The sequence below is a fragment of the Sus scrofa genome, chromosome 14, assembly GCF_000003025.6.
Source record: "Sus scrofa isolate TJ Tabasco breed Duroc chromosome 14, Sscrofa11.1, whole genome shotgun sequence".
Classification (NCBI taxonomy): Eukaryota; Metazoa; Chordata; class Mammalia; order Artiodactyla; family Suidae; genus Sus; species Sus scrofa.
Window position 1 is genome coordinate 108592000 of NC_010456.5, and position 13860 is coordinate 108605859.

At 50.3% G+C, this 13860-nt stretch overlaps 1 protein-coding gene across 1 annotated transcript in view; it reads right to left on the reverse strand.

The window, feature by feature from the left end:
* The window catches only part of SLIT1 (slit guidance ligand 1), a 178506-nt gene that overhangs the window by 145997 nt on the left and 18649 nt on the right, over positions 1–13860 (reverse strand). Inside the window, exons 2-4 of the mRNA XM_021072814.1 lie at positions 9939–10010; positions 7444–7515; positions 1097–1168 (exon numbers count right to left, since the gene is read on the reverse strand). Of these exons, the coding sequence (XP_020928473.1) occupies positions 1097–1168; positions 7444–7515; positions 9939–10010 (216 nt within the window). The remainder of the gene's footprint in view (positions 1–1096; positions 1169–7443; positions 7516–9938; positions 10011–13860) is intronic.

Here is a 13860-nt window from a genome sequence, read left to right on the forward strand (position 1 = left end):
AGTGACAACGAACCCGACTAGTATCCATGAGGATGCGGGTTCAATCCCTGGCCTCGTTCAGTGGGTTAAGGATCCGGCATTGCCGTGAGCTCTGGTGTGGGTTGCAGCTGTAGCTCTGATTTGACCCCTAGCCTGGGAACTTCCATATGCCATGGATACAGCCCTAAAAAGCAATATATATATCTCCACAAAGAGCATTGGGTGGGGAATCCAAAGGGACATTCAGGATTGACCCTATGGAGGTCATTTCTTTCACCTCTCCAACCTTGCCTTTGGTCGGCAGTAAAACCAGAGACACTGCCTGCCTTGCAGGGTCACAGAAGATGGAGACATGTGCACGGAAGGACCAGGTCCACTGCAGGGCGCTTCACTCACCCATGTGTCAGGGACACAGGGCACATCTCCTGCAGGGGGTTCAGGCTGCATGCTGTCTGTATTCAATGTCAGTTCAACCCCCGGAGAGCCCAACAGTGCACAGGTAAGAAAAGCTCCACCCAGGACTATCTGCCCCTTGATTTTCTACTCCCCCAGGCTACCCCCCATTCCACGGGGGATCCAAGTTCCCCAGACACAGGCCAAGAATGCAACCACATTGGCCACACAGTGTTACCACCCTCAGGAGAGGGTCCAGGGACATGCAGGGCGCTGATGCCCCAGTGAAAGGCAGACTCAAGTGCTAGAGGGAGAGCGAGACCCTCGCAGAGCTGTCCTCTCCCCTTCAGCCCCAAGAGCTGGTGGAGGCTGTGGCAAAAGATGTTGGCCCTTCCAAATGTGAACAGGGCTGGAGCTGGTTCTCCCTCTAAAGTCTGGCATCACGGCTGACAAGCATGCCCACGCTAAGCACATCCCCACACCACACTGTCAGGGACAGCACACAGAACTGGATGGACTGCTAATTCTGTCAAGTACTTGCCATGGAAAAATGCTCTGCACCTCACCTTCCTACAGAAAGGACTTGGCCTTTGATGCCCTGAATGATGCCTGCCAGATGAGGAGCGTGGGGAGGTCACGGTCATGGGAAAGGCCAGGCCCCCCAACCCTGAGCCCCGCCCCCAACAGGGTGATAAGACCACAGAGAGAGCTTTCTTCCACTCACAGCCTCGACAGAGCCTGGTTATTCTGGAACAGTAGTTCTGGTAACGTGTGCAGCTGGTTCCGGTTGAGTCGTCTAAAAAGAGAAGAGAAGAAGCTGTCGGAAATGGCCAAACCGTCCAGGAAGTCTAAAGGACTTTTCAGAAAGCACTGGATTCAGAGTCAGAGGGCCCAGGGTTCAAACCCTAACAGGTCACTGTGTACCCCAGGGGATCACCTTCTTTGGGGCCTCAGTGTCTTTATTCACGTGGGAGTTCTGCCATCCAACACGTGGCGAGATAAGCACAGGGTATCTCTGGAAGCCCTTCCACCAAGGACCTGCCGTGTCCTGGGCCGTCAGTATCTACAGCATCTTTCCTTCTGTTATTTCCTCCCATGCCCATTGTCATCATCACTCCACATTTGCGAGACCCTGTATAATTTACGTCTCAGTTTGTGAGCTGAATACCTGATGACGTGAAAGGTGAGAGACACCCTATGGGGCTGGACTGGACATGCAGCTCTGATTCTTTGTTGCTCTCATCCACTCTTGGCACAGTGGTGACTCGATGTTCTTACTGTTTGCTTTAGATGTTCTTTCAAAATGAAAATTCCTTTATTGATTTTTAAATTATTTATGACAAGGCATGCGTAACAATTTTTAAAAGCCTTAAATAATAGAAGAAAAAGCATTCGGCCACCTGCCTTTTTCCTACTCAACAATTTGTAGATGTCTTTACATGCCAAACAATAGACACTCGCACCTTTATTTTTTTGTTTCTTTTTTCTTTTCTTGGCATATGGCCAAACAACAGACACTCTCACCTTTATATTTTTTTTTCTTTTTTCTTTTTTGGCCTATGGATCAGATCCCAGCCACACTTGTGACTTACACTGCAACTGCAGCAACGCCAGATCTTTTAACCCACTGTGCAGGACCAGGGATCAAACCTGCATCCTGGCGCTGCAGAGATGCCCCCAATCCCACTGCACCACAGCAAGAACCCCAAGAATGAGGGTTCCTTTATTTTTAATAATTTTATTGTTAGCATGTCCATCATTTTTAGTTCCTCTACTGGTAGAATCGACAACCATTTAGTTGTATAGGCACAGGCAGGTGTGGGAAGTCTGGTTCTGGAACAGGGCCTGACCAGACAAAGTGGAAAGGACTCAGACTTGTCCTAGGAAGGCATCAAAGTTGAACCCGACTCATCTTGCCATCTTAGGCAACCAATTCTGACACTGGTGTGTGGGACTCCAGCTCAACGGGGGAGGGTGACACCTACAAAGAATGGAACCTTGGTGCTCACGCTGTGTCCGCGACCCCCTGCAGGGACATCACCTGGGAGTAGGTAAGAGCTGCAAGAGCCCAGGCTACCCCAAGACCTGTGGACCCAGGATCTGCAGCAACCAGATGCCCAAGTGGTCTGTGTGCTCCTCCAGGTTGGAGAAGCGCTGGTGTGAAATGCAGCCCCTGTCCTCCCACAGTCTGCGAACGTCCCATAACCACTCTCTGTGACAATTCTAGACAGCAATCAACCAACCGGGCATAAGCTCTCTTCTGCTGGGAGGGAGGAAGAACTCTAATTCATCATGGCCAGCAGGAACTGGTCTGAGGTCACCTTTCATCTGACCCATGAGAAAGGTACCGTCTTCTAGCATGGTACGCTTAGAGCTGCAATTTCAGACCAGTCAGAAGTTTACTCTAAAGGGTGGGCTCCTAGGGAAACACATCATTGCCTTGGAAAAAAAAGGGGGCCACCGATATAATCGTCAAAGCGACAGGAGTAGACATCAGATGGTTCCAATTTCCTTAACCTCGTGGAGTAAGGTCACCCTATATTTGCACTGCCTGGTCATCACTGGGTTTGCTTTTGGTTTGTTTTCCTCCCGAGACAGCCTCATTTTTCTGACTTTGATTTCTGAAAAGCACTGAAGAGAAAAAGAGATTCGATGGCTAGTTTAACGTGGAAATCAAAGGACACCAAAGGAGGTCCCCAGCGTGGTGAGGGACCTGCAGGAAGCTAAGAACACCTGCAGCGGTCGTGACCGCCAGCCCTGACTAGCGTTACTCTGTGCCAGGCGCCCGGATAAAGGTTTTACAGGCATTACCTCACCAGACAGAATGAAAAGCAAAATAAAAAGGAGAGTTTCTTTCTCTTGTGTAGGAAGCATCACAGTCGTGCATATACCCTCTGTCTCCTCCCTGCAACAAGCCCTGGGTGGGGCGGCGGGGGCCGGGGGGGGGGTTATCCACCACCATCTCACCACTAGGGCTCTCAGGCTCTCATAATATATTCGTAGACTTCATTGAGCTGTCTCTTTGATACCGAGGGAAATGGGATGCCCAGATGAATGACTCATCCAAGTCACCACTGAGTGGGAGAGGTAAGTTCTGAAGTCTGCCTTTCCTCGGCTCCGATCCCAGCTGCTTCCTCGTTACACAGGTCCCCCAACTCAGCCAGCTGGAGGTGACCAAGTGCCCCGCTCCCTCCGACGTCAGACAGCCTGATGATGCCTGAGACACACCGGTCCTCAGCCAGCAGGACCGCACACTGCTGCTTCTGCGCTCAAGTTTGTAACTTACAAGAACATTTCGTGTCTGTTCCCAAACTTGTTTTTGCCAGAGGTACTTATCATGATAATCGTATAATTGAACTAACAATTATGTAAATGAATGAACTACTAGCGTGAAAAGCGAGATTCATCTCTACCCAAACCGGTTGAATGCCTTGGAAAGACTCAATAAAAGAAAAACTGCTAATTAAAGAGTCGTTGAATTAAGTAAAAGACCTGGGGGAGGAGGAGGACAGGGAGGTCATAAAAGAAATTCAGAATTTTCCAGCCAGATTGCTTCCAAGGGCCTTCTAAAAATGTCCCTCCCCCGCTTAAAGAAATCCAAACCAAAAATCATAGCAAGGTGTATGCGTGTGGTTTAGTCAATGAAAATAATATGGAAGTCCAATTCAGCATCTCATGCTAAAAGGTAAGACCTCGGGGGGAAGGGGCGGGGAGGGAAAGGGTCAATAAATGCACATTTGTATGTTTTAACATAAAGTGAGTCCAACCACTATGGAAAACAGTATGGAAAACTAAATATAGAACTACCGTATGACCCAGGAAGCCACATATATCTGGACAAGGCTTTTCTTTTCCTTGAGAAGAGAATAATTTGCAGCAACATGGGTGGAACTAGAGACTCTCATCCTAGTTCCACCCAGGAAGAGAAAGACAAATACCATATGATATCACTTATATGTAATATACAGCACAGATGAACCTTTCCACAGAAAAGAAACTCATGGACTTGGAGAATAGACTTGTGGTTGCCAAGAGGGGAGGGGGAGGGAGTGGGATAGACTGGGAGTCTGGGGTTAACAGATGCAAACTATTGCATTTGAAGAGGATAAGCAATGAGATCCTGCTGTATAGCACAGGGAACTATATCCAGTCATTTATGATGGGGCATGATGGAGGGTAATGTGAGAAAAAGAATGGATATATGTATGTGTGACTGAGTCACTTTACTATACAGTAGAAAATCGACAGAACACTGTAAACCAACTATAATGGAAAAATAAAAATCATTATAAAAAAGCATAAAGTGAAATATTTAGAGTATATATGGTTTTTATGACTCCCCACTTTATCCAACATTTGTGTGTGTGTGTGTGTGTCTTTTGTTGTTTTAGGGCCCCACCCACGGCATATGGAGGTTCCCAGACGAGGGGTTGAGTCGGAGCTGCAGCTGCCATCCACAGCCACAGCCGCAGCCACAGCAACGCTAGATTTCGAGCCCCGTCTGTGACTTACACCACAGCTCAGGCCAACACCAGATCCTTAACCCACTGAGCAAGGCCAGAGATCAAACCTACATCCTTATGGATACTAGTTGGGTTTGTTAACCACTGAGCCACAACGGGAACTCCTATCCAACTTTTATGATTAACTGGTCTCCAACAAGTCAGAGGAGATGGTGCTGGCCATCCACAGCCAGCCCTGGACACCCCCAGAGACAGAACAGTCACACACTCCATATCTGCCCACTATGCAGTGGCTGGTGACCCACCCTGGAAGAAAGGAGCTGGAAAAAGATAGAAGGGACAAAGTCTGTGGTGACATGGCATGACTCAAAAAAGAGGGCCCTGCCCAGCCTTGGGGGCAACAACAAGCATGACATGGGCCACCCCGGTCCTGTCTAGACCCCCTGCCCACATGTTCTCCTTGCCCAGGGCATGGAGCCCTGGCGCCAGAGCCAGAATAGGTCAGGACCACATCAGCCCCTCCTAGTCGGGTCAGGAATGTGTATTTTGTTCTGAGCCTGGTGAAGAAAACAAACACTAGACTAATTATCTGGTCTAGCTTTGGGCTCGTGGACTCCATTTTTGGCCTGGATAAGGAACAATTCACCTTGGTTTTTCTCCAGGCTACAGGAGGGCAATGAAACAACTATATTCTTTCCATTTCTTTATTTAATACCTTATTTTCTGTGAAGTAAAAGGGAAAAGTGAGGTAGGAGTTTATAGCCATTAAGAGCTCAGGCTTTGGGAGTTCCCCTCGTGGCTCAGTGGTGAATGAACTCGATTAGCATCCATGAGGACACGGGTTTGATCCCTGGCCTTGCTCAGTGGGTTAAGGATCTGGTGTTGCCGTGAGCTGCGGTGTAGGTCGCAGATGCGGCTTGGATCTGGCATTGCTGTGGCTGTGGCGTAGGCTGGCAGCTACAGCTCCAATTCGACCCCTAGCCTAGGAACCTCCATATGCCCCAAGTGTGGCCTAGGAAAAAAAAAAAAAAAAAAAAGGCAAAAAGACACACACACACACACACACACACACACACACACACACAAAAGATTTAAAAAAAAAAAAAAAAGATCTCAAGCTTCGGAGGCAAAATGATCCTGGTTCTAATCTCTTCTTCAGCACTTAATCACTTAATAATCATCTTATAAAGCAAGTGCCTTAACTTCTGTGCCCCTCTGTTTCTCATCTCTGATAGACCACTGACCACACTGTTGTTTTAAGGATTTGAACGAAATATTGGAGGACAAAGAGCTTATCTTCGTGCCTGGCATAGAATAATGCAATTCATAGCAGCTATAATTATCATTATAAACTCATTGTTTAAAAAATCCATTAAAAAGAAAAGCATGAAGAATAAAATTAAAGTTAGCTGTGATCCCATCACTCAACATAATGAGAGTTAATAATCTTAATCACTTTCCTCCTCCTGTATTCCTTTTCCACTTAATGTTATGGACACATTCCCACAGCCTTAATGGTGTTTCAAAAATGTGACTATACATCTTATATCTCCACCAGAAGAGCTGTTTCCATTTTTTATTGTATTTAAGTAACGTGTAATGACTATCCTGATATATACATTTTTAGCCATGGCTCTGATTATTTCCTTAAAATGGACTTTCTGGTTCAAAAGGCATGAACTTTAAAACTCTTGACACCTACAACCAAACCAAAGCAGAAAAATGAGGCTAGGGAGCACCACGAATGTATGAGCCCATCAGCCACCTCACTTATGCCACACTCTTTTTTTTTTTTTTTTCATTACTGCCAATCTAAAAGGCAGAAATTGATCAACACTCCTTTTCAGACTCAAAAGCCCCCTGTGGAACAAGGCATGCACATCAGAAAACACCACCTTCAGTTCAGTGATGTGGCCCCAGGCACCCAAGACCCTGCTCCCGGGGCTTCCCTGCGGTGGGTCCCCGGACACACCAATGCTTCCTTTAAGGCCACACACATCAATGATCGGTGGTTATGCCTGGGGTATAGGATGATAGAAAGGAATTTCACTTCCTTTGGACTGCGTGGCTCTTTTGCCGTGATGTATTTTCAGGGAAAAACAATAAAGATAGCTGATTTAGAATATGGGGTGAGGAGTTATCGTTGTGGCTCAGCAGTAAGGAACCCGACTAGTATTCATGAAAACACAGGTTCAGTCACTGGCCTCGCTCAGTGGGTTAAGGATCCGGCGTTGCCATGAGCTGTGGTGTAGGTTGCAGACACGGCTGGGATCCCGCATAGCTGTGGCTGTGGCGTAGGCCGGCGGCTACAGCTCCGGTTGGACCCCTAGCCTGGGAACCTCCATATGCCACAGGTGCGACCCTTAAAGAAAAGAAAGGAAGAATATGGGGTGAGGACCTCTCCAGTTTTCTCTTTGCCATCATCTCACAATGATGCTGCAATCCCTTCCACAGCTGCAGCTGCCCCTGCCCCCATCAGCAGGCAGGAGGCAGGCTGGGCGTGAAGCCCTGTCCCCGAGTATCTGCTCCTTGCCATTAGGCTCAGCCTGCTCGCATCCCCTCAGCGTCCCCCCACCACCCTCCTGAACCTTCACCCCTGCATACTCACAGCCGCTCCAGCTCCTTCATGTCGTCGAATGCCCCCCGTTCCACCACTCCAATCTGGTTCTCCATCAGCTGCCTGGGGAAGCAAAGAGACAAGGACAGCTCGGGGATGGTGGACAAGGACTCCTAGAAACAGCTGGCACGAGGGAGTGAAACTGGGGCCATGCCCCATCAAGCCCTGGCCTGAGCCAACAAAACTTCCCCTCTGCTTTGCCAATCCCCGACACAGGCTCCGAGAACAAGATGTGCTTCAGCCCCCTGAAGCCACCTGCATGGCAGACGGCCACGGGGCACCAGGGCACCAGATCATCATTCCAACGGCATCCACGGGGAAGCCCTCACCAGGCTGCAGGGGCTGGCTCCGGGCTGCTCACGCACGTGCCCGCCCCCCCGGCTCCAGCCAAAGGGCAAGCATCCAGGAGGCAGAGCAGGGGGATCAGCCAGTAGCACAGAAGCTTGTGCCAATAGGGCAGAGCCCACACATGCACCAAGCACACCGCTCTGCGGATGGCAGGCGACACCCCCTCTGACTGCAACCCCGCTCCACTTGGCCCCATCTGCTGCCAGTGAACCACCTGGCTCTGGGAGACTCTGAACCTCCTTCCCACCAACGCACCCTGAAACCCAGTATTTTTCACCGACCGATCACTTGCCGCGTGGTAATTTTTGAACTCATCAAGTATGTCTCTCTCCCTGTGTGTTCCCCTCCCTGCTCCCGAGTGGGTGGTTCATGTGCTCCTGCAAAGGCCTCATATAAGGTCTGGGCAGGACAGGGAGCAGAAGCTGCCACCAGACACTTCTCTTCCTCTGCTTTGTTTTCATAAATCTGCTTCTGAGGAGCTTATGCTGGAGGCCATTGGGGCGGGGGCGGTGTGGGTGGGGGAACCCAGGAGGGAGGGAGGGCTTCCCCGGACTCAGAAGAGACTCCTGGAGCCTGGGGAGGGGTCAGAGGTCAGTGGTTCCAGAGAAGCAGAGAAGCCTTGTCCAGTGATTGACAGCTGTGATCCCAGAGAGGATCAACCACAGCATCCCCAGCTCCTCCAAAGACCTTCTGAACTGCAACGCCAGTAGTTCTGAAAGAACTGAGGCCCCAGGAGCCTGGGAGGGAGGAATGAGGGATCCCATGATTATCTGATATTGAATTTCCTGCCAGCCCGTGGGGTGGGGGCTCAGAGTCAAAACTGGGTTGATGCAGAGAAAAGAAAGAAATGCAGTTCTTCCCTGCACACCTGAGCTTCTGGGCTGAGACAGCCCCACATCAGAAGGCACGCAGGTGGGACTGCCTCTGTACCCCCAGATGGGCAGAGCAGGAGTGGACGAAGGGATCCACTCCCCACCGACTCCTCACCCCTGCCCAGCCTGACAAGGCAGGTGCCATGAATGACTCCATTGCTGGCTGGTGGCCAAGCCCAGCAGAGCCAGGCCTGCCACCTCCAATATCTGCCACTGTTAGGCAGCTGGTGGGAGGCCCCTTGGTCCTCAATTACCCCCAGTCACCTCCTCTTCAAATCAGGGTGTCTGTGCCCTTGCCGGGAAGTGAGACTTATAGACTGAATTGGGTCATACCCTGCCCCCAAATTCATACACTGAAGCCCTTACCCCCAATGACTGTGTTTGGAGATAAGGCTTTTAGGTAAGTAATTAAGGCTAAATGAGGCCATAAGCTTGGGGCCCTAATCTGATGGGACTGGTATCCTTAGAAGACGAAGACAAGACACCAGGAGTTCCCTTTGTGGCTCAGCGGTTATGAACCCGACTAGTATTCATGAGGACGCAGGTTCAATCCCTGGCCTCTCTCAGTGGATTAAGGATCTGGCATTGCCAGGAGCCATGGTAAAGGCCGAAGAACTCCATTCAGATCTGGTGTTGCTGTGGTATGGTGTAGGCTGGCAGCTGTAGTTCCAATTCGACCCCTAGCCTGGGAACTTCCATATGCTGTGGGTGTGGCCCTAAAAGAAAAGACAGGAAAAAAAAAAAAGAGAGACAGAGTCACCAGAGATTGCTCCCTGTGCACCCACACAGGAGAAGTCCCCCGAGGACATAGCAAGAAGGTGGCCAGGAAGAACAGGCCTCCCACACATCAGCCCTGCTGGCACCTTGATTTGAGACTTCCAGCCACCAGAACTGTGAGAAAATCATTTTCTGTGCTTTAAGCCACCCAGTCTGTGGGCTTTGGTGAGGGCAGCCTGAGCAGACCTGGTCTTCCCTCACCGCAGGAGACAGCTGATGGACAAGGCAGCGCCCCTGGCCCAGGTCCCGCCAGGCAAGGACCACGGGCGCCCACTCTGCCCAATTTTCTCAGCCGTGTGGGAGGCAGCGGCCACTCCAGGTTAGGACCCACCTTCACCTCCATCCACCTGCTCACGCATCCCATGACTGACTCCACAGAGAGGGGCCCACTGGCCTATAGCCCTAGGACCCACAGCCAGGGCTCGGGTCCTGAGACCACCACGGGGGGCAGGACAAAGGTTACACGCGGCAGAAGCATCCCATACTCACAGCACCCGCAGCTGCTTGAGTCCCGCGAAGTCATTCTTATGGATCCGAGTGATGTTGTTGCCGTTGAGTTCCCTGGTGGAGGAAGGGAGAGAAGGAGACAGTGAGCTGCTCGCGCTGGGCCCCCAGGCCGGGGCTCAGCTCCAGGCTCCCTCTCCACGTGGTTCAGGTCACATCTCACCATCAGGGCTGGGTGCTTCCCAGCCAAGCCCCCGGACCCCCAAGTCTGCATCGTCCTACTTAGCTGGGACATCAACAAACAAGAGGAACGCACAGGGCATGGGCTCACTGCTGGGAGTGCTATGCACCCCAAAACGTGGATTTTGCCCTGAAAGAGCTCAGTCTAGTTGGAGAGAAAACACATTCACACAGGAAAGAATTTGGAAGCTAGCCAATTAGAGAGACTACTCAGGTGGAATCCTCGCTCAGCCTCAGTTTCCTCATCCGTAAAATGGGGACGATGGGAGCTCCCATCGTGGCTCAGTGGTAACAAACCCAGCTAGCATCCATAGGGACTTGCATTTGATCCCTGGCCTCGCTCAGTGGGTTAAGGATCTGGCATTGCCGTGAGCCGTGGTGCAGGTCACAGATGCGGCTCAGATCTGACATTGCTGTGGCTGTGGTGTAGGCCAGCGGCTACAGCTCTGATTAGACCCCTAGCCTGAGAACCTCCATATGTTGCAAGTGTGGCCCTACAAAGCAAATAATAATAATAATAATAATAAAATAGGGGCAATAACTGTCTACCTCATAGGGTTAGCATGAGGCATGAACACCTAAAGAGCATGGCCTGCACTTGGAAAGGGCCCCTTTGGGGACATGGATGCCATCAGCTGGTGGCACTGACGCCTACAAGCTGTCCATACTCCAAGTAGGAGAGAGCAGGGAGCAGCATGCCTTTGGAGAGGACTGGGGAAGTAGGACTGGAACTGAGGCCCAAAAGACAGATCTGCACAGCAGGAGGGATGGAGCAGATATTCCAGAGAAGGAGAAAAGCGGAGTATCTGAGTATCTGGGGGGCAGGGGAGGAGACAGGCCAAGGGAAGCTGGATCCAGATCAGAGAGGGTCGTAAGCAAGCAGAGGAATGACAAGGAGCCCAGGTGGGAGCTGCCATAATGCCAGACCTCCAGCAGGGACCGGGGACAGGGCCCAGGAAGGGAGGCTGAGCCCTTGTCCCACAACTGCAGTGGCTCCTCCCCTCTCACCACCATGGCCTCCTGTTCTTCCTCCCACCCAAGGCCATGCGCTCCTCCCTCGGCCCCCCCGCAATCATGCCCTGGGCACCTTGGACAGGGACCTGACCTCAGAGGCCACCTAGCCTCACCTACCACCCGCTTCCACCCAGCCTCCCAGGAAAGCTCACGCAGCCTCTGCCAGCCACTCCCCTTCACAGGGAGCTGGCGCAGCCTCGGAAAGACAGGCCACTCCAGGGGTCAGGCAGTCCACGCCCCAGAAAGTTCTTCCACTGAGCCTCACACAACAGAATCCCCTCCGGGCCCATCTCCAAACCCAACTGTCGCCTCCACATCTAACCTGTCCCCCAGTGCAGCCCCACATTCACAGCCACACAGCCTCCACCTCTTTCTCACCACCGTCCCGGTCCTCTGCTTGCTTAGCAACAACCTAACTGCGTGCAAACACACACACACACACAGAGTACCTGCAGCCCAGTCTCCTCGCTTACCAATTTTAATCAAAAGTTCCACATGCAGCCACCATCCCAACCCAAGTCCAAGCTACATTGAAAAACAGCCAATTCCCTTTCCTAAAAGTGTCTCCCAAGTATGATGTTCTAGAGTTTCTTCCACTAAGAACGACATGCCATTGGTTTCCATACGCTCCGGGAGCTGGGCTTTGCACACAGCCTCACGACACTGCAAGGTCGTTACTGCACCCATCTTGCAGATGAGGAAAGAGCGGCTCAAAGAGATGAGGCACCTTCCTGAGGTCACCACTTGCTAAATGCAGAGCAGGTATTGGACCCATGGCCGTGTAGTCCTAGGGCCCAGGCTTCTTCCATCAGACCAGGCTGTCTCCCCAAGTTGTCACGCCAATAATTCATTCAACTCATCACTCTCTCTGCCCTTCGCCCTGGGCCTGGCTCCTGATCCTTCAGAGTAGCTGGATAAACTCATTCCCCAATCCTCATCTTCTCTCCTCTTCCTTTTTTTTTTTTTTTTTTTTTTTTTTTGGTCATGTCTGTACCATGCAGAAGTTCCCAGGCCAGGGACTGAACTCAAGCCACAGCAGTAATTAATGCCAAGTCCTTAACTACTACCACCAGGGAACACACCTCCTCATCTCTTTTCTAACAGGATCTCTCAGAGGGGCTTGAGGCATCTCCAGGGTACCGGTACCATAGGTGGGAGCCCCAGACGGAACCCCTTTCCCGCCCTAAACGCTGGGAGGATGTCTTCTCCATGTGAGATGGGCTCTTTTCAATGTAAAGCTCTTTTTTTTTCCTGTTTTTTTTAGGGCCACACCTGTGGCATATGGAAGTTCCCAGGCTAGGGGTCAAATCGGAGCTGCAGCTGCTAGCCTGCACCACAGTTACAGCAACGTGGGATCCAAGCCACATCTGCAACCTATACCACAGCTCATGGCAACGCTGGTTCCTTAACCCACTGAGCAAGGCTAAGGATCAAACCGTCCTCATGGATAGTACTGAGCCACACGGGAACTCCAAAAGGTCTCTTTTGGTTGAACTAAACATTCTTCCCTGAAGCAGCCACCTCTGAGCCTCTCTCTGCTGCACCCAATCTGCTCCTCCTGCAATATGACTGTGCTTCAAACAAGGAGAGTGTCATCTCAAAGCCCTGAAACCTAGGTCCCTCCACAAGCAGGAGGTTTCCTCTGGACCATCCTGCTGAAACTTTCATCCCCGAACCCGAAACTTTCATCCCCAAACCCAAAACAAAGAATTTGGGATGGTTTTATAGTTTTGATTATAAAGGTATGCCAGCATGGCTCAGAAGAGCAAAAATATTAAAGTTAAATGAACATCAAGAGAGAAATGCTTAATTAAATTTTAGTGCATCTGTGACACTGAGTCATGCAGCCATTGAAAATGGTAGAAGTCTGTTTGTATTGACAAGGAAAGATGTCCATGATGCAGCCTGTGGGAAAAAGGTGTCAAGACAGCTTGTGTGCTCTGAGCCCTCTTATGCAAAAACTCACATCAGTAGAGGTACACACACAGAATCAGTCTGCTGGGGGCTGTTCCCCGCACATAAATGACTGTAACTGCTGAGCCATGGGACTCGAGGGGACTTTAGTTTCTGTTTTATACTTTTCTGCATTGTTTGAATTTTTTAAGAGACACCTATATTTAAAGCCAACAAAATAGGCAAGTTATTGGAGTTCTTATCGTGGTGCAGCAGTAACAAACCTGACTATTATCCATGAGGACGTGGTTTTGATCCCTGGCCTCACTCAGTGGGTTAAGGACCCAGTGCTGCCATGAGCTGAAGTGTAGGTCAAAGACACGGCTTGGATCTGGTGTTGCTGTGACTGTGGTGTAGACCAGCAGCTGCAGCTCCGATTTGACCCCTAGCCTGGGAACCTCCATATACTTCGGGTTCAGCCCTAAAAAGACAAAAAAAAACAAAGAATGAACGAACCAAAGAAAGGAAGGAAGGAAGGAAAAATAGGTAAGTTATTGCACTGAAAACTAAGAGTAATATATGCATATTGTCAGATTTTTCCAATTTCCTGAAGAATAAAGAAAAAAATCAAATCACACATAAACTCATCACACAGAAGTAACCCCCCTGTTAATATTCTGTAATATTCTCTCTCAAGCCTATTACATTTGGATACAAGTTTTACATAGTGGAGATGATCTGACAAATATTTATTGAAGACTTGCTATTTGCAAAGCATTTTGCAAGGTTCTAAAGCTACGAAGATGAATGAGACGTAAGT